Raw genomic sequence first — 21,068 nt, forward strand, 5'->3', positions numbered from 1 at the left:
CTAATCTTATAGAGAATGTCCACACCTTAATCTTACAGGGAACACGCACACTCTCTTATCTTATGTAGAGAGGAATGTAGAGGGAATGTAGACATCCTAATCTTTCTGGGAATAACCACATCTTAATCTTACAGGGAATTTCCACATCCTCATCTTACAGGGAATCCACAACCTAATCTTATAGGGAACACCTACATTCTTATCTTACAGGGAATATCCACAACTTATTCTTATACAGGGTGTCCCAGAAAAAAAGTAATCCTGGTAAAAGGGGTTATTGCGAAACCATGCATTTTAACACTTTCGGCATTGCTTCATAGTAAATAAGAAGCTATGAGCTTTCCATTGATGCTATTGTGACGCCATTGCTGCTACGCATGACTGAGCACCAAGGCTCTGAAAAAGACATGCAGATTTTACCTTGTTCCAAGTTGGGAAATTCCATGCCAGATTATGTGGGCACAAAAGCATTCATGTTTAAATAACCAATAACAGCTTATCCTCTTTCAGATACATTTCATTCCCTGATGAACCCAGAATTTTACAGATTAAGCCCCAATACCTTCCACGTGGCCTCCTCCTCTTTCGATGAACAATCGACAGCATCGTCGCATGTCCTACATAGCTCGTTGCACAATCTCTGGGTTGTTTCTCAAAGCATCAATCTCCCGAAGGATGCAAGCTCTGACGTCAGCTAGGTCCTGCACTGGAGTCTCGTAAATCTTATTCTTCAGGCGCCCCCATAGAAAAAAATCGCAGGGGGTCAAATCTGGTGACATTGGGGGCCATTCCATTGGCCTGTTCAGTGCAATGACTCGGTCTCCGAATAAGGCTGCCAATGTATCCTGAACTGCGCGAAGGCGATGTGCTAGTGCACCATCCTGTGCCCACCAAAGCTGCCTGAAAGTACCCTGCACCTGCCATTCAAAGTGCTGTCCGAGGTAAGGGACGACATCATCTTCGATCATTTGATGGTAGACTTGTCCATTGACATTGTGGTCAAAGAAGAAAGGTCCAATGGCCACTCCATTTCCAGCCAATCCAATCCAGACAGTAACTTTGTTTCAATCCATGTTCCCTTCATAATTGAAGGCAGGGTTCCCTCTTGGTGCATACTGAACCACGTTGTGCGTATTCACCCTCTCCATTTACCCCAAAGCCCGCTTCATCACCGATCATAAGATTCTTGCGAAATCGTTGATTAGCCTCGCATCTGTTCAATAACCAGCGGGAAAAGGGCTCTCTTTGAGCAAAATCTCCAGGTAGTAACTGATGGCGAAGATGCACATGGTATGGATGCTGATGAAGATCAACCCTTGTTATGCGATTAAATGAGGAGTGTGATAATCCTAATCCATTACTTCTTGCACTTAAGTTTCCAGGCTGAGTCTCGAGTTGCCGACGGACTGATTCGATGTTTTGATCAGTTCGCACTGTCCTGGGTCTCCCAGAATCGCCCTTATTCCTGTTAAGACTTGTGCCATGCTGTTCGTATTTCCTGACATTGGCCCAAATGGTCTTCTTGGAAGGTATCTTGAAAAGTATCCCTGAAAGCATCTTGCGTAGCTTGCGAACTCTTCGTTTCCTGAAATCTTTTCACCACGAAAACTCTCTGCTCTGTGCTAAACTAAACCATCTTTGCAAACTCTGTCACACACACTGCCTGGAGCACTTGCATTAAACCATGTCAATGGTGTGTGACACAAACTTATGGAATTTCCCAACTTGGAACAGGGTAAAATCTGCCTGTCTTTTACAGGGCCTTGGTGCTCAGTCATGCTTAGCAGCATGGGTGTCACAATGGCATCAACGGAAAGCTCATAGCTTCCACTTTACTATGATGCAATGCCAAAAGTGTTAAAATGCATGATCTCATCACATTAACCCTTTTTGCCAGGATTACCTTTTTTCTGGGACACCCTGTATAGGGAACACCCACATTCCTATCTTACGGGGAATATCCACAACCTAATCTTATAGGGAACATCCACATTCTTATAGAGAATATCCACACTCTAATCTTATAGAGAACACCCACATTCTTATCATACGGGGAATATCCACAACCTACTCTTTAGGGAACACCCACATTTTTATCTTACTGGGAATATCCACAACCTAATCTTATATTAATAGGGAATGCCCACATTCTTATCTTACAGGGAATATTCACAACCCAATCTTATAGGGAACACCCACATTCTTATCCTACAGGGAATATACACATCCTAATCTTACAGTGAACAACCTAATAATTTTTTTCATTGATACATTGAATAGATTCAATGTAAACTCTGTACCCACCCCTACTAACCAGGTGATTGACATTTGTGACCCATCACAGTAAAATGAGGTGCATTTCGCTCAGAAGATGCGGAGAACCTCACATTAGGGCTTACATGAATGATCGTTTCTTAGCAGCGTCCTAATTCAGAAACTGATGACAATTGTTTTCTCTTAAAGGTTAAATCTCATTGTTGAGAGAAGACAACTTCTCACACAGCTGCTGTATCTCGGGTGTTGATGACTTATACCCTATCCTGGGAAGTTTTGAACTTCCTGTCTGGCCTGATACATTTATCAGATAGTGGACTGCAACTATCAAGTCAATAAATGATAAATAGTATTTCTATTATGACTAGAAAACTACCAAGACCAAAATGAATTCATGTATGACAAGAAACATGATTTACAAAATTACTCCCGTGGGTCATCCTATGGCAGTTATCAGTAATTGATCTTCAGATAACTCCCGTAAAGTACCCCACTATAGTGACTAACAGCTCCTGTGGATATTGCTCCTGAAGAGGCCTGATCTCCTCTTCTTCCGTGAAATTCATGTGAGTGTATCACAGGACACAGCAGTTTCTAGTAAGAACCAAAACTCTATAAACAAAAGTTATATCTTTATCATTATCAATGCTGACAAAAGGTACTAAAATAGTGAAGAGGGCTTACCTCTGGTCTGATAATGTGGAATAGAGTAAAGAACTTCTTGTCAGTGATCTGCAATGCCCCCTCATCAAAGGCATCCATGATATTCCAAGCTTTGGCCAGTTCTAGACGTTCTCTAGTTCGCTCTTTCTTCACATGAAGCTTCGCAACTTTCCTGGAAATACGGTGCAAAGAGTAGGATTTCAATGGTGAGTCTCGAAGACCACCATGATGGTGAAAATGATGTCACAACGTGTGAAATCCAAAACAAACATCATCATGTCACATGTTCCCATTCTTTTGAAACAGATGGATAAAAAAATTGACTGATTACTGGTAGTAAGTTATAATGCAAAATTAAACCTTTTTTGTCCACAGAGTAAAACGCACTGATAATGTTTGGCATACAACTGCACCTAGCAATCGAATTTTTTTAAATTTCTCAACTAGTGATTTTGCATCTCTGCCACACCATCCGGACGTCCCTTTCTTGACCAGCAGTTAAAATGGCCAATTTTGAATATTTGTAATCACAAGCGGACATCTGATTGCCCATTAGAAGTTCTTCTGATCAAGTCCCCTGGCAAGGGCTGACGTAGTTGATATAGTCAATCAACACACTAGCATACAGCAGGACCTGCAGTATTGAAACTGGTATGAAAATGCTCAAAGCCATCAGGTTGTCTTGCTTGCTGTTTTGGTCATATCACATTTTCAATGATCAGATACTCACCAGTAGCTGTCGACAATAATGGCGACAAGTATAGGAGTCAAGAAGAAAACACCAGCATACAGGAAAATACCAAAGTATAAGAAGTTGACTTGGGTGTGATTGAAAGCTGGTAGCATAAAATTCTGAAAGTAAAAATAATCCATCATCAATTTCTGAATTTGTGTATCAATGATAACATGTGTGTCTGTTTCAGGTGGTCATTACCGAGTGAAGTTGGAGATGGAACAAAAATGAATGACAGGAGGTGAAGATTCTATTGAGGTAACTTTAGGACTTGAGTCCCATCTGACTTGGGCTAGATGAATGAGGGAGTGCAAGCGAAAAGTTGCATTTTCTTCAAGAACTTGAACAAAACTTTGATGAATCAATGGTACACTAAAAGAGAATCTTGAGTAAGGAAGGACCACTCCATCACAGTGGCCTTGAACTAATGGATACAAAACCATTCTTGCCACTCTCCACCTAGGAGAAGGTGGGAAGCTGTCATAGTGCTGACTAGCTTCAACCATAATGATAACCTTATGATATCCATGATTGCTACTTTGCACGACATGAAGTTTACAATGCTTCCTTTATAAACTGGCATCAGTCCTTGTTCATTCACTATTTTTTTTCTTCTTCTTCTTCAGGGATTGCTCTACACTTGAAGGTGCTATATTCCGAGTGGGTATTTCTCTTCCAAGACAGGATGAGCGGTGCAACTATATTTAGTGCTACTACATTTAGGCGCCAATTGGGTTTATGGGCTAAGTAACTCCGTCTTAGCAAGACCATAGCAAGCTATTCATGTTTCTCACTTAGTGGTGTCTTCTGCTTGCCCTTGCATCAAAGGAGGTTCCACGGTGACATCACATCACGTGGCCGTAAACCATATTATAGCTGTGCATGTGACATACCACCATCAAAAAGATGGTGACGGCCGTGGTGTCCACATCGAAGTGATTAAAATCTACGTTGTTGGTTGTTAATTGTTTCAGGTCTGTAACCCTTAAGCATTCAGATTCACTAAAAAGTTGTCGCAAAACGTTTTGAAACAGTTTCAGTTTTGTAAAAATTAATATTGACGTGCAGTTCTGTCAATTTCCCAAGCGGCCGTAAATGGGATCACCTAATGCAACTTACACTACACCATGTACACAACCAATCCCTATGTAGGCAAAATATTGATCATCTTCATAGGGCTCAAAAGTTAAGAAAACCAGGGGATCTAAGGGGATCTATGGTGGTTTCTGACTCAGTAGTTCGTATTTTGGGTTGGAAAATTCACTTTTCTGCTTCTATCAATAAGAACAACCGCATAATGTGAAGGTCACACCATGTCAACGTTCGGATAAGCTGCGAACAGCTACCGTGATAAAAGTCGGAAAACTAATCACAGACTATGAATTTAACATTACTGTTGTGAAAATTTATTAAATTCAATCATCTACTGCCTACTGGTGGATAACACTTTGGGGTATTAGTTCGTGATTGTTTATTGAGGTAGTTCATGTGATTTTATAACGATAAAAACATTGAGTGAAACACGTGTCTTTGTAGAAATTGGGGCCGCCATTTTGAAAAAATGCTGTGAAGTCACCATGAAACCTCCTTTGCCCTTGCATAGACACCAGATACAACAAGCCATGGTTTTGATTCTCATTCAAAGGACTGTGAAGAACAATGAATCATAGTCCCTTGAAAGCCACGCCGGTTCATCCAGAAATACAATCCTGGGTTCTCCCAAGGATTGAACCTGAGCCAAGAGTGTTAACCACTAGGCCATGGGACTCCTTTCTTATTTTCTTCAGAAACAGGCATTTCTCGATAGCCATCTATAATGGAAGAAACACATTGACTTACTGGGTAGTTTTCTGTTGTCAACAGCACAAACAAGCGAATTATTGCAAGTCCAATGTGATCAAAAGATCTGAAATAGTAAACAGTAGAATCTCAATTCAGTTTTATATCCCAATGTACAAAGTGTATCAAAAAGAATGAGAGTACTTGTCAATCAAATCTCCTACTGGTACGGACATTGCGGTCACATGGTAAAACAAAAGACAGTAAAAGTGTAGCATGGATGAAAGTTCCTAACTGTCAGTCGTACCAGTCCTACTCAACATCATATTCCTGACTGTCAAAAGTTCCTAACTGTCATTGGATATTTTGACAACTTATTACAAATTTGGAAAACAAAGCCATGAAAATTACATCATAGGCATCTTCTCATTCACTATAAGTCTGGCTTGATTCTAGTTGGGGATGCTGCCTGAGGAAAGAGGTGAACAGAGATGTAAAATCTTGATTATCCTCAAAATTAGTTAGTTTTAATAACCTACCCACTATAAGAAGGAGAATTACTGCTACAGATTTGGCATGTTACATTGTAAGAAGAGTTAGATGATGAAGAACTACAAAGAAAATGTTAGCAAATTAGACATATTAACAAGATGATGATTATCTTTCTTCGATGACTTGCGCAGCTAATCACAATTTTTTCAAGAACAGATGACTTTGTATGTAAGTGGTTTCACCGCCATTCTTAGTCATGAAAGACAAGGTAAAAGAAATGTAACTGAAGAACTGTAGTGGACATAATAGCCGATTAAACCAAATAAAACGTAAATCAAGGCCTTGATTAGAATCAAAAGTCGAACTAATGTGAAACACTTTTATCTTAGAACCTTGATTTGACCACCACTCTTGAACTACTTTAACCCGAACATGAACCATAAACATATGCAACATAGGAAAAATATTTGAAAGAAGCTGTAAAATATAAAAGTTCTGAGAATACGCAGAGTTACATACCCATTATTATGTGCTTCATACTGGTTGCATTCTGTTGTGTTTTTGGTGTGCAGAATGGCCGATGCACAGCTGATGAATGTATAATCATCCATGAAGAGATGCACTCCTATTGCCGAGAACACCAGTAGGAATCCAAGGATGACAAAAAGAGCCTGCAATACAGGAACATTGGTGATTAGTCAGATTTACCTTGACAAAGGCAACAAGAAAATTATGTCAATGTCGAGTTTTTTGCAGAACAGATGAACTCCTTGGGTACTATTCTGACAAACCAACTATCCTAATGCCTTTATACTGACTTGGCCCGGACTCGGCTACCCTGAGAAAGGAGTCAGTTTTGCACAAGTAAGAAAAGAACTTTCTGGAGTCTCCCATGAAATAAAGTTGTGCATACATCTAGTAATGCAGTTCTTCAAGATCACATTAAATGGAAAGATTCACCAGTTTGTTCTGATGATGGCATATCACATGATTTACATGAATGGATTTTGCTGATGCCATGATATTGTACTTGCAAGCAGAAATCTTCCAATCCACTTAATGTTGTCCTGCAGGTAGGTCATCTTCTTCTTCGGCATTTGTTCGACAATTGCAGGGGTTATTCTCCATGCTATTCTTACATGCAACTACAGTTAGGGGCCAAGTGGCTTTATGGGCCTAGATGACGCAGTCTTCGACGAGAGAGTTTATTGCAATCTACGCGCATTTCATACTGGGAGGGGTACTTTCCTTGCCCTGGTTATGACATCATGGATACAAGGAACCTGGGTTTTAGGTCAGAGATTGGCTCAACCCTCAGTCTTTCTCACTCCAAGGACTGTGAAGAATCAGGAAATTTAGTTCCTTGAAAGCCGCACTGGTTCATCATTGAAAGCCACACATGTTCATCTAGAAAACAATCCTGGGCTCCCTCCGGGATTAAACCCAGGCCTTATTGTGTGACAGTCAGTAATGTTGACCCCTATATAGGGTATGTGGCCCCTCTAAAGGAAAGTGATTAGGAAAGCATTGAAAAGTAAGCAAGTCAATTTACTGGTATTTTATTTCTCATGATATAGTACACTATGCTTCGTCTTACCTTGCCTAAACTCAGTGCAATTGACATAGACACTTCAAACATGTGGGCAATATTCTTGGCTTTGCAGACAAACACGAAAGGACGCAATGCTCGGAAGGGTTGAGCCAATCTCTGAAATAGAATAAAGTGGTTTAAAACATGCGAGTCCCAGAAAGTGCAGGATCTGAACAGTTTGAAAGACTTACAGGAGCAAATGAAACCAAATCAAATGCACCAGAACTATCAATAGTGACATTGTTGCAGATGATATAAATAGAGACTATGCTTTCATCTATAATTCTATGTACAATCACTCTTTCTGGACAAAATTAAAGCAAAAGCATTTGCTAGTTTTTATTCATATCACCCATTGTTACGTCTTACAATGGGGTATGCTCCTGTTTTAAACAACCAACGTAATCATTCCTTTGATATGTTTGTTGTTCTCCTGTTCCTTGAGAGAACTCATTTTCTAAAGGTTTTGGATATTTTTTGATTTTGTTTCAATTCTTAGATACATGTAGTAGAAAAATGTGTTCTTCTTGACTTCCGCCGATCGCTTGAGCGGTCGCTACCGGTGTATAGTGACGCAGGCATGTCGTCTGCAACCCACCAACTTCAACTAAGTTGTATAGATGGCGCTGCGGTGGCGGCAAATACAGTTTTGCCAGATGCACGTGGCTGCACTATGATATCAAAAAAGGCCCCGTTAGAACGGCTCGAACAGCCCAGTAGTCAAGAGGTTAAAGAGGTAGTTTTCAAATCTTTGAGGCCATAAGGTCTCAGTGTGCCTAGTAAATGGATGTGCATGAGAAAGAATGGTCTTGTACGTCAACTGGTGTTCCTCAGAGCTCCTTTTTGGGGCCACTCCTTCTTAACATCACTTCGCTGCTTGGAAATGTGATAAAGATGCCTATGAGATGTTGTTTGTAGATCATAACTAGTTACTCGCTGTCTTCCCTCAATAGAAATGGGCTGTCTTATGTAGGTAATGTCTAAACCTGCATTCAGAGCATTGGAAGGTTGCGAGTGTTTTAATGGTCCAAAAACAGATTTTATGGCTATCTCTTCTGCAATGAGAACTCAATTTATTTCCTCGATCATAGAAGATGGAGTAGAAATAATGAGTTCCAACTTCCTTTAGAGATCTGGGAGCTAACTGGACACTAAGTCTGAAAGATGCATTGTCCAACTTGTACTCTATATTGTGCTTCAAAAATATCTGATATATGGCCAGCATCAAGAAGTTGGTGTTCTTGCTTGGACTACAATAATGCTCTGTTGCATGGTCTTCTCAAGAAAGTCTTTGCTCCAATGCAAAGGATGAACAATGCAGCAGCCATTGAGTTAACTGTTGTTTACATTCTGTGTTGCTAAGACAGATAAGCATGGCATTTGCTGTAATCTGCTAATTCATCCTTGAGTAGTTTCATGTAGACATTTTGTCTTGCAGAGTACATGTATGTTTTGGACATCAAATTTTTAAACAGGTGTTATTTTCTAAAAACTTGATTTATAGACCTAAAGGTCTATCTACACAGTGCGATTTTTTGCTAAGTCCGACTCATGCATCCAAAATGCAGAGTGTGGACTATACTGTACAATAAGAATACTGCTTGAGTGTGTGATCTGAGTCGCCAGATTGCACGAGTTGATTTTCTCAAGCTTTAGAAAGCTCGAGACCGCAGATGGAGAGCTTTCGGGCCGGGGAAAATTAACGAGTGCAATCTGGTGACGAGGATCACACACGAGGGCAGCATTATATTTATCATATGCCACATATATTCCCGGAAAGACCAAGAAAATGTTGATTAAAAGGCAATGTTTGTAATTTTTTGGCAAAAATCTCTTATGACGTGAATGCGTCATGGAAGACGTAAGTTTTGAGGTAACAACGTCACGACTTCACACCGATGTCGAAAGCCAACACTGGGGGAATTCCAACGTCATGACATAACAAAAGGAGTAGTGTAGGACGTAAAGACGAAACAATGAATATGACCTGAAGTTGTGAAGGTGTTTTCTCTGGATTGGCAACAATGAAGAAGCCGTATTGCACTGAGTGCAATACAGATATTTTTATTGCATCGCAGATTGCCTCCAGGCTCGGTGTGGTAATTCTTTCGAACTTTCTCGCACATTTTTTCTTTAAAACATTAGTTTCAATGGGATTTTAAGTGGCAGAGACTTCATTTTAAAGCAAAAGCATCCTTTGCAGACACTTCCCATGATTTTGGCGAAGTTTGTCCTTACATTTTGTGGCAAATGTTGATGTTTTTCATAGCATGTCTGACGGATAAGTGCATTTAGGGTATATGATAAAACACAAATTCCTTATCTTTACGATGTCGGCTGCACAAGACACATGTTCTAATTCTTATGACAAGGAAGCAAGAACAGAACAATTAGGTAGCTGAGATTGAGTGTAGTGACTTCCCATCGCAATTGATGCATTTCGATGAAGGGAGAGTAGAGTTGCGACATGGGAATTTAATCATTTGCCCAAATATCTGGAATAATCTCCTTTTTTAAACAATAAATGAACACATTTCACTAATTTCATTCAATGAGGAACATTTTTGAAACAATTGTTTTTTATTCAAACCAGCAGTTTTATTCATCAAACCATCCATTAATCCAAACCACAAAAACATGTAAAAAAATTATTTCAAAACCATAGATTAGTAGTTGTACAAATCCATGGATTTTCATTCTTTAAAACCATGTTGTGTTGCATCGTGATTATTGCAGACCACATACATGTACTTTTCTCATGGTTTGCATCTCATGAAAAGTTACAGTTCTATGGTTTGCAAACCATAGAACTATGGGACCTATTGAACATGTTGAAGACCAAAGCATCAACACGTTCTTAACTCTTCGACTGCCATGGCCGCTATTCTACATTAAGGAAAGTCATCTGTTGACCACCAGGTACAATCAACATTCAGTTAATCAGGAGGCCATCAGATGGCTCCTAAATAGATCTGCTGTTACTTGGCTAACAACAGTCATGCTGGAGAGTTGGAATGAATATTGCTTAGGCATTAGCAGATGATTACTTAGAACTAGTATGTCACCTCGTGATTGATTGTGGATCTAAAATTGACTTTGTGTCTTTGAATATCAGAAGACCTGGGTTCATGTCATCTGGTTGATGGTGAACTTCAAACAGATGATTCAGGAGAATGAAATGATCGTGAAGTTGTTTCCTTATGAGCATGTTTTTTTTCTTTAAATTTTAAAATGAAAAAAGTGCACAATCCACACATTTGCGTGGAAAACCGCCACTTTTGGCGCTGGCGGTCAAAGAGTTTACAAGGCTTTTCATTAAAATTTCAAAAAATTTAATATGCACTCAGAAACTGAAACAAAGCTTGAAGATGGAACAGTAAAAAGAACATAAAACCAAAACCTCCAGTTCGACAACAAGAAGAATAATCTTAGAAACAGAAAGCACATGCACATGCACTTAAAACATTACAAACACGGTCAACAAATGAGGTTTTGAGTTTTTAATGTTCGATTCAATGTTTTTTAAACACTGGGAAGCAACATCTGCAAAATGCGCCATTTGCATTGTACATCACTGATTTACCAAGGTGCCAGCCAACTGGTTTGTCCAAGTTAACAAAATGACAGGCCTACCAAGGTGAAAAGCTGGATCACATAACAGTTCACCCCAAATTGTAGATGCCACTCTTATCTATTGGTGTGTTCACACTGGATGCAAATTGAAACTGAATTCCGTAGAGCGCTCTCCGAAATACGAATTGGTTAATCCAGTTTCAGAACGGTTGCGTCACACTGGCCCAAATACGCATTCAAATCGGTATAAAACGCGCCACACTCAATGCGTACTAACGACGCGCCATCTATAAATATATCAGTTAACTAGTTCGGAGCACTAGTTCCCGCGGTCAAAGGTCAATTAACGGAAGAGGAAGTGCGCCTGGCGCATGCGGAGTGCGATCGAAATTCTTAATTCGTATCAAGCGCGTCACACTTGAAATCTCAATACGGTTTCGTTGATTCGGATTAGCTGATTCGCATTCAATTCGGTTTAAGAACTGTGTTGGTTAAAAGCGGATTGAGATCGGTATGAACCGAATTGAGTGTGACGCCCCAATACGTATCAACGTTTTAATTCGAATTCAATTCGTGTTAAAACCCCAGTGTGACCACGGCATATGTTTGCATTCTACATTCTATCTAGAGGTGAGTATGAAACTAGAAGCTGTATGATTGCATCTTCACTGTGCTCAAATGAATGAATATACCGGTTACGGGCCAGAATAGACTCAGTGAACCTTTACTTTAATGTTAAAGGAATTATTACGTGGTAAAAGGAAAAAGATAAGACACATAATATCCATACTTCCTCGCCATAATTTCACCAGCCACAAAATATTCCTATATGCATAATGCTATCGAAATAGGATTCCCCACAAATAGTAGGTCAATTCAACTGAAAATTGATTTCACAGTCAAGGCCATTGATCAACAAACTGTAAGGTCTAGTGACGATGTTGAAGTTTCCCATAAAGAATCCACTGGTTAATCAATGTTTAACCCTTTGGAGTTCAAGCATGTATTTAAATATGCTACCCCTTGGAGTTCAAGCATGTTTTTGGCTTTTTTGTCATTTTTGGTACCTTGTCTTTCACAGCCTGTAGCTCAGAAATCGCTGATCTGATAATTTTGGAGTAATGAAAAAGTTTGTTCAGTACATCAAGGTCTTTCTTATGAATGCAGTTGGAAGCGCATATCATCATCCATTTTTGGGTAAAAACACCAAAAACTGTTGAGAAATCAACAATTTTTGCCAAATTCTTGGAAAAATGAATAAATTTAAAGAATAACAAAACTATATTTTTGTGTGTGTTTCACTTCCTCTATTACTAGTAACAAAGGAACAATGCAGAACATAACGATTTTGGTCAAAATCGAAGTGTTTAGGGTGAAAATACATGTTTTTGAAACTTCTCAAATCTGTGATTTCTGAGTGAACTTCAACTCAAAATTGCGCCAAGATTCACTGGAAGAAAAACCTACGAAATATCGGTACCAATCGATTGTTCGCAACACCAGGTATCCGATAGGAAATGAACTAAACGGTAAATCCCCACAACTGCGTACATGTGTATATCAATGGGTTATCAACGCACAATCAACTGGTGACCTGCGGTCAACAGTGAACGGAAAGGGGGGTAAAATGGTTGACCAAAGGTACCCCCACTTCGGCTAGAAGTTGAAATCCTGAAACTATTGGAAGTAGAACCAGGGAGGATGTCCTCTAGAAAACAAAGAACCAACTCCAAATATTGAAATTGGGATTGACATCAATCTTCTGAATGTGTCCTAAAGCAAAGGATTTCAAGTTCTAGCCAAATGGTGGTACCTATGGTCAAGCCTTTTTAACATGTTATCTACAATAACCATGCAAGCAGATCAGTGCAACAGCATGCCAGCTAAGCATTTTACTACTTTTACAACAGCAACTATTAGGTACAGTACTCACCTTTTTGAGATGTAGGCTAAGGAGAAAGTACGATTTTATACATTCATGGTACATTGTAACCCATACTTATTTCTTGCAGAGGTTTGTCCGGATATGAGGAATGAATGAATGAATACAATTTACATTTATAGAGTTTATCTCAAAATCCAAATTTTGCTCCATTGCGGTTCAAAAACATCAGACACCAGAAAAAGTGGGTCTATGGCCCATGCCTGAAAATGGCAACAGTCTTAAAATTTTTAATGTTAACACCAAGCTCATTCCAAAGTCTTGCCATTAATATATAGAAGCTCCTACCACAATACGTCTTTTGGCGATACCTGGGGATTGTAGTATATTTCAATATTAGTGTCTTTGGTTAATTTGGCTAAATTGGCCACTCAGGTTTAAAAGGTTTGTTGTTGCTGCACTACAACAGGGTTTGCGTTGGTAACCGTATCCAGGCTGCTGGAGGCTGCATTGTTGCCTGGATATAAAGGGCAGCTCTCACAACAGTCTGGGACAGTTTCCAAGCCAGCCAGTCAGCGCCAGTGTACATTGAGATTTAGAAGTGAATATTCGAAGAGGTTTAGAGGAATTAGAGAACGTGTAGAAAGGTAAATACAGTTATATCATTATTTAATTAGGTGTTCGTGTGTATTGTTTACCTTTGTTGCACAATCAGCTGACCATAGAACGAGACGGAGGTCAAGGACGAGAGACACAACGGACAGCGAAGTCGGAAAATTACATTGGTGACAGCAGTGAAAACAACTGAATCGTGTAGCCTAGCTATATACGGTAGCCTAGTTTTTGTTAATTTAGATAAATATAGGCCCAGCTATGAATGGAAAGGATGAGATATCCTGGAATAGGCAGAATGAGAGTGACGGCGTCCGTGAAATTGGCTGTGATGGCCGCCCATTGACGTCACGCATGCAATCGGCAACAGTTTTCAGATCGGCTTCAGACGTATCAAACACTAATAATAGTCACGATACGATTCAGTTCGGACCCGTTATGAACAGAAGATACCCCAATTCATTTTATGCCGCCGATACCTTGGTGTATCAACCGGTGGAGGTTCGCCAACAGGCCGATAGTTGGGAAGATTTTCCCGAGGCAGCGAGTTTGTTGACTTCGAGCGGTAAAAGAGGGGTGCGAAACGATGTTAGAACAGCCGTTGGTGTAAACAACGCGGCTCCGAGTGAGCCATCTCAGAGAGCTGTCTCGGCTGTCTTCGAGACAGAGATAAGGAAACTGCAGAAGGAGATAAAGGGGCTGGAGTTAGAATGTGCTATGGCTATCAGTAGGGGACATTTAGTGGGAGAGGGTGGCCTGAATAAAGCCACACTTACACCAGTGTCTCCTTCTGAGCAGCGTAAAGCCCATACTTATGATAAGAGCTGGCAAACTGAAACAGAGCCTCTAAGTCAAAAAGAAAGGAGGAGGGAGAATGGGGATCGGAGCCTGAATAAGGCTAGATCACGGCAATTTGAGCACTTGGCTCCGGAGCACCGTCAGCTCCAGAGCATGACTCAAAAGGAGCATCTGGCTCCGGAGCATGGGCTCTGGAGCAAGGAGCATCTGACTCCGGAACAACAGCTCCGGAGCAGAGTTGGTCTGGCTCCAGAGTACCAGCTCTTGGACACGGAGCATTTAGCTCCGGAGCACTCCATCAGGAGCACGGACCATTTGGCTCCGGAGTATCAGCTCCAGAGTAGGGAACAGCTGGCTCCACAGTATCAGCTCCAGAGCAGGGAACAGCTGGCTCCACAGCATCAGCTCCAGAGCAGGGAACAGCTGGCTCCGCAGCATCAGCTCCAGAGCAGGGAACAGCTGGCTCCACAGCATCAGCTCCAGAGCAGGGAACAGCTGGCTCCACAGCATCAGCTCCAGAGCAGGGAACAGCTGGCTCCCCAGCATCAGCTCCAGAGCAGGGAACAGCTGGCTCCACAGCATCAGCTCCAGAGCAGGGAACAGCTGGCTCCACAGCATCAGCTCCAGAGCAGGGAACAGCTGGCTCCGCAGCATCAGCTCCAGAGCAGGGAACAGCTAGCTCCACAGCATCAGCTCCAGAGCAGGGAACAGCTGGTGATTCAGTTCAGCAGTAATGAGAACCCAGGACAACTGATGAGTACGCCAGTTAGAAGATTTGAACAAAATCCGACTCCGAGAACAAATGTGTCTTCTATGTGCATGGCTCCCAAATGTCCTATAATGAAGCCAGACACGTACAACGGGTCAGGAGCATTAGAAGATTTTCTCTCTCATTTTGAGGTGCTCAGTGATTTGAACATGTGGGACAGTCAATTGAAAGCGAAGTACTTGGCAGCGAGCCTAAGAGGCCCAGCTCAAAGTGTACTCAGTGATATTTCTCCTGAGAGTAAGAAAGATATCAACGCGCTCACTGCAGCACTAAAGAGAAGGTTCGGACAGGAGAACCAAGTAGATTTGTTCAGGGCGCAGCTCAGGTCGTTCAGGAGGAAAAGGGATTCGTCTTTGGCTGAGTTAGCCCAAGACATTAGAAAATTAGCAAGGAGAGCTTACCCCGGGTAGTCCAAGGAGATGCTCTAGTCCTTAGCTAGAGATCAGTTCATTGATGCAAATGAGGATACAAATCACAGGTGGTTTGTTAAACAGTCAAGACCTCTCTCCCTGGAAGACGCTGAGAGGACAGCCACAGAGTATGAGGCGTTTCAAGCGGCTTCAAATGGGCGCGCGGGTGACCATGGGAAGGTCAGAGTAGTTGGGTCAGAGTAGTTGGAGCACAGCAATCAATGGGTAATGACAGCCAAGACAAGTTGTCAAACACTTGCTGAGGTTCTACAGGTTGTAAAGGAGCTTAAGAACAACAGGAACAACCAAGCGCCAAGGGCAGAGTACAACCAACACAGAAGCTCCAGAGACATAAAGTGCTTCCACTGTCAGGGAAACCACTTTAAGAGGGATTGTCCAAAGTGGAAAGTTGAGCTAGAGAAAATCAAAGCTCGGGGCCAAGGAAACGAGCAGGTGTCCACCTCGGGGGCCAGAGATCGACAACAGTGAATGAGGAGGGGCCCGTCGTTGACATGAGAGCCATGGGGGCGAAAGGGGAAGCCGGAGATGACAGTCTTTATATCAGAGGGTGCCTGGCGACCTTGGAGGTCGAGATTTTAGTTGACTCAGGGGCATCGGTGACTTTGCCTAATCCAAAGACGTTCAAGTTCAATGACATTCCTGTTAAAGAGAGACCCGAGTTAGAAAGTTCTGGTGGGAGACTAACGGCTGCAAATGGTGACGTTATCCCATTTGCTGGGAAAGCTGTTTATAGCCTGAACTTTGGAGGGGTACAGATTGATCACCTATGCTGGGTGGCGGACATACAGGACGACGTCATTTTAGGACATGATTTCTTAGCAAAGTATTGCCAGGTTGACTACATGAAAGATACTGTGATGTGCTGTCATCACGAGATAATAGGCACAAGAGGTAGTGTTATAGACGTCTGTCGGCGGGTGATTTTGCAGGACAAGGTGGTTATTCCAGCACGATGCGAAAAAGTTGTCTTGGGTGAGATGACGGGCGCACGTTGGGGACCAAAAGATGGTTTAGTTGTGCCTGCGTCTTCACTTATGGAAAAGAGTGGTATACTTGTCGCCAAAGGCTTAGTGGACATGTCAATAGAGACGACCCCAGTTAGGCTGCTTAATCTATCCGAGGAGCCTGTAGTTTTAAGACGTAATACAGTTTTGGCATGGGTTGAACCTGTGTCGGAAATTTCAGATGAGGAAGTCATCAATGAAAAGATTAGGAGAATACAAGCTCCAGAATCCCTGGAGGCCAGTTTGAGCCAAAGCTCAGAGAAGGGTGAGCTCTGGGTGCCAGAGCATGTCAAAGATGCGTTTGACAGAAGTTCAAAAGGGAAAGACCACACTAAGAAAGTGGCCATAGCCCGTCTTTTAAGAGAATTTGCTGATATTTTCTCGAAAGACGCCAGTGATATTGGTAAGACAACATACGCCAGACACTCGATAGATACAGGGGATGCAAAGCCAATTAGACAACAGTCCAGAAGGCTTCCCTTGGGACAAAGAGGAGACATAGAGGGGGAAGTTAAAAGTTGGCTTGATCGGGGAATTGTTGATAATTCCGACAGCGCTTGGTCAACAAATTTAATCCCAGTACGGAAAAAAGATGGAAGTTTGAGGTTATGTGTGGACATGCGTCCGGTTAATAGCGTGACAAAGCTTGATGCATACCCTCTGCCTAGAGTTGATGATTGTCTTGAGGCTTTATCAGGGAGCAAGTGGTTCTCTAGTCTTGATCTGAAATCTGGCTACCACCAGGTAGAGATGGACAGCCTTGATGACAAACTTAAAACAGCTTTTTCTGTGCCAGGATTGGGACATTTTCACTTCAATGTGATGCCATTCGGTCTAGTAAATGCAAGTGCGACGTTTCAGCGTCTGATGGATGCCGTACTAAAGGGTCTTCCATGGGAAGTCTGTCCATTATATCTGGATGACATAATCTCACATGCGCCAGATTTTGACAAGGCATTGGAGAGACTCAGAGAAGTCTTTGAGCGGCTAAGGAAAGCGGGTCTCAAACTCAATGCAAAGAAGTGCAACTTGCTGCAGGAGGAAGTGTCTTTCTTGGGACATATTGTAAGCAGTAAGGGAATTGGTATGGATCCTGAGAAAATCAGGGCTGTCACGGATTGGCCGACTCCAAAGAGCCAGAAAGATGTGAGATCTTTCGTAGGCCTAGTCTCCTACTATAGGAAGCACATAAACAGTTTTGCGACAATAGCCAAGCCTCTCCATAAGTTAATGGAGAAAGACAAGGAATTCTCATGGGATGAGGAGGCAGAAGTAGCCTTTAAAAAACTTAAGAAAAGTCTGACAGAGGCTCCCATCCTTGGTTTACTTGATACCTGATAAACCATTTATCTTGGACACCGATGCCAGTAACTGTGCCATAGGTGGTGTGCTTAGCCAGTGTCAGGAGGGTGAGGAAAGGGTAATAGGCTATTTTAGCAGGTTGATGTCTAAGCCAGAACGCCGATACTGTGTTACTCGGAAAGATATGCTAGGAATTGTTGACAGTATCAAACATTTCAACCACTTTCTCTATGCTCAGCTTACTTTCCGCGTAAGGACCGATCATCATGCACTGAAATGGATGATGTCTTTCAAAAACCCAGAGGGTCAGACAGCCAGATGGTTAGAGTACTTGTCACAGTACAGATTTGAAGTTGAACATCGGGCTAGTGTCAAGCATTCTAATGCTGACGCTCTATCTCGGAGACCAGACTACTGCTTAGATTGCAAGCAGTGTGATAGGATGGAAAGACATGAGCACGATCAGGACTCCGTCTCAGACTCGGGAGACCTGAAGGATGCACAAAGGGTGCAAGAAGTGACTCATGATGTAGATTCAGTGCAGGGAAGTCAGAGTTTCACTATTGTCAGTCAGGACTCACAGGAGGAAGAGGAATCTAGTTCGGAACCTCATGAGGTTGATTGGCCAAGTAACTCAGAAGAGCTGAGACAGAGCCAACAAGAGGACAAGGACATAGCCCTGATAGTTAAACTCCTGGAGGAAAAAGACGCGAGACCACCGTGGACTGAGGTCTCCCCTCAGGGTGTGATCCTGAAATCCTATTGGAGTCAGTGGGACTGTCTTTCTTTAAAGGAGGGTGTCCTTTACCGACAATGGGAGTCTGACAGTGGCGATGCTCGCAAAGACTTATTGGTGGTTCCACCAAAACTTAGACCCCTGATAAGAAAAGAGTTGCATGAGGTACCCACAGCTGGTCATTTTGGTCCAAAGAGGACTTTGGCCAGAGTCAGAGAGAGGTTTTACTGGGTAGTGATGCGCAGGGAGGTAAACAATTGGTGTCATACCTGCATTCCCTGTCAGTCTAGGAAACCTCAGGGCAAGCGTCCGAGGGCGCCCATGAAGCAATTCAATGTCGGAATACCCCTAGAAAGAATTGCATATGACGTCTGTGGTCCTTTCCCAGAGACGGACAACCACAATTCCTATATACTGGTTGTTGGAGACTATTTTACCAAATGGATTCAGGCCTATGCTGTGCCTAACCAAGAGGCCACTACCATCACAGATCGCTTGGTGGACCATTTTATTGCAACCTTTGGTGTTCCTGATCTGGCTCACTCTGACCAAGGAACAAACTTTGAGTCTCACATCTGGAAAGATGTGCGTGAGCGTCTTGGGTGTACCAAAACAAGGACTACACCGAGACATCCGGAGTCGGACGGGATGGCAGAAAGGTTCATGAGAACCCTTGGGGACTTGTCTCTATACTGCAGTGAAAACCAATTTGAGTGGGATGTTCACCTAAGTCTCCTCGTTATGGCCTACAATTCATCTGTACACGACACTACTGGTTTTTCTCCCGCACAGCTCATGTTTGGTCGTGAAATGACTTTACCAGCAGACATCATCTTCGGGACACATCATCCAGGGGCCCCAGAGTGTCATCCGTCCGAGTATTTGGACCGGCTCCTGGAAAAGATGGACAGGATATACAGTATTGCGAGGGACAAGCTAGCGATTGCCAGTAACCGGCAAAAGGAGTACTATGACAGGAAGGCGTCATTTGTACCGTTTGAGGAAGGGGATATTGTCTGGTTTCATGATAAGCCTAACGTTCGGGGGAAGAGCAAGAAGCTGCAGAGGCCGTGGAGGGGTCCTTTCAAAGTGACAAAGAAAATTTCAGACTTGGTGTACCGAATTCAGCAGGGCCCTAGAACAAAGCCCAAGGTTGTCCATTTTAACCGGATGAAGCAGTTTAGGGACCCGCTCCTGAGTCTATGAAATGGAATGTGACAGTCAAGGAGATTGCTGGGACGGGAGAGAATATCCCAGTCCAAGAGAAACGGAGTGAGGCACCATCAAGGAGGGGCACTAGGTCTCGGAAGAGTGTGTCTCGCCTAGATCTGTAAGAAGTAGGCCCTTCTTGTACAGTATGTCGATTACGGTAGCCAGGGTAGCTAGTAGTGCTACTGTATTTGTAAATAGGTTATTACGACTAGAAGTCCCTAGAGATAGGGCAAAGATGTCACATTTCTAACGCTTTGTTTTATTTTAAGAAATGGCGCCGCCGACAGACATCAGGAGGAGTCGGAGTAGAGAAGTGTCGCCGTTTAGATGTAGTAAATGCTCCTTCGAGACGAAGAAAAGATCAAACTTGGATAGACATGTTGGTAGAAAGCACGCTTCCGGCACTGTTAGGAGCGAGGTCAGATGCGTCAGTTCACCGGTGCTACGGTCTCCTAGGGTTAGAATTTCGGAGCGTCGCTCACGTTCTCAGAGGGAGGATTCGATGAGACATATTAGTAACCGAGAGAAACGGAGACGTCTTATGTCAAGTTCACCTGTAGCCACACAGAGGACGACGTTACTATCCACTTCGAGGTATGCAACGAAACAGGGAGAGTCTTCTTCGAGCAGTGAGTCATCCAACTCATCTGAGGCAACTTGTCTCAGGAAGCTGCCGCTTTGTCTGAAGGAGATCATAGATACGCTGGAGATCAACATTTCGGACGCGAAGATGTCACGCGTGTTTGTTAGAAAGTATTCGGTAGATGGGGCAAGAGAGGAGGTTCTATTTGACTTTGTTGCATAGACTAAGGCATTTAATTAATTAATAGTCTACTCCTGTTTATGAGAGGGGACAGGTGTAGGGAGATGCATGGATGCTATAGAGGTTTTTTTGTTTGGATGTTGAAGTTTAGGATTGTATATAAAATTGTAATTCTGCTATGGACTTTTGATGTTTAGACTGAAAGGTACCGCTTCGTTTTGGGTATATCATATTTCGCTTGTTAATATAGTATTGTACATTGTATATAGGGTGTATCGGATATTTTAAGGTGTAAATTTTTCATGGTACTGTTTTAGGGAAGTTTAAGCTTTTATTTGGGAGGGGATGATGTAGTATATTTCAATATTAGTGTCTTTGGTTAATTTGGCTAAATTGGCCACTCAGGTTAAGGTTTGTTGTTGCTGCACTACAACAGGGTTTGCGTTGGTAACCG

The 21,068-nt window shown here is 42.4% G+C and overlaps 1 protein-coding gene across 1 annotated transcript in view; it reads right to left on the reverse strand.

Annotated features, from left to right (window-relative positions):
• Window positions 1-21,068, reverse strand: part of LOC135484023 (uncharacterized) — a 265,997-nt gene that overhangs the window by 216,791 nt on the left and 28,138 nt on the right. The window contains exons 7-11 of the mRNA XM_064765054.1: window positions 7,539-7,649; window positions 6,461-6,612; window positions 5,510-5,576; window positions 3,668-3,789; window positions 2,959-3,109 (exon numbers count right to left, since the gene is read on the reverse strand). Coding sequence (XP_064621124.1) covers window positions 2,959-3,109; window positions 3,668-3,789; window positions 5,510-5,576; window positions 6,461-6,612; window positions 7,539-7,649 — 603 coding nt within the window. The remainder of the gene's footprint in view (window positions 1-2,958; window positions 3,110-3,667; window positions 3,790-5,509; window positions 5,577-6,460; window positions 6,613-7,538; window positions 7,650-21,068) is intronic.

This window comes from Lineus longissimus, chromosome 3 (assembly GCF_910592395.1).
Source record: "Lineus longissimus chromosome 3, tnLinLong1.2, whole genome shotgun sequence".
Taxonomy (NCBI): domain Eukaryota; kingdom Metazoa; phylum Nemertea; class Pilidiophora; order Heteronemertea; family Lineidae; genus Lineus; species Lineus longissimus.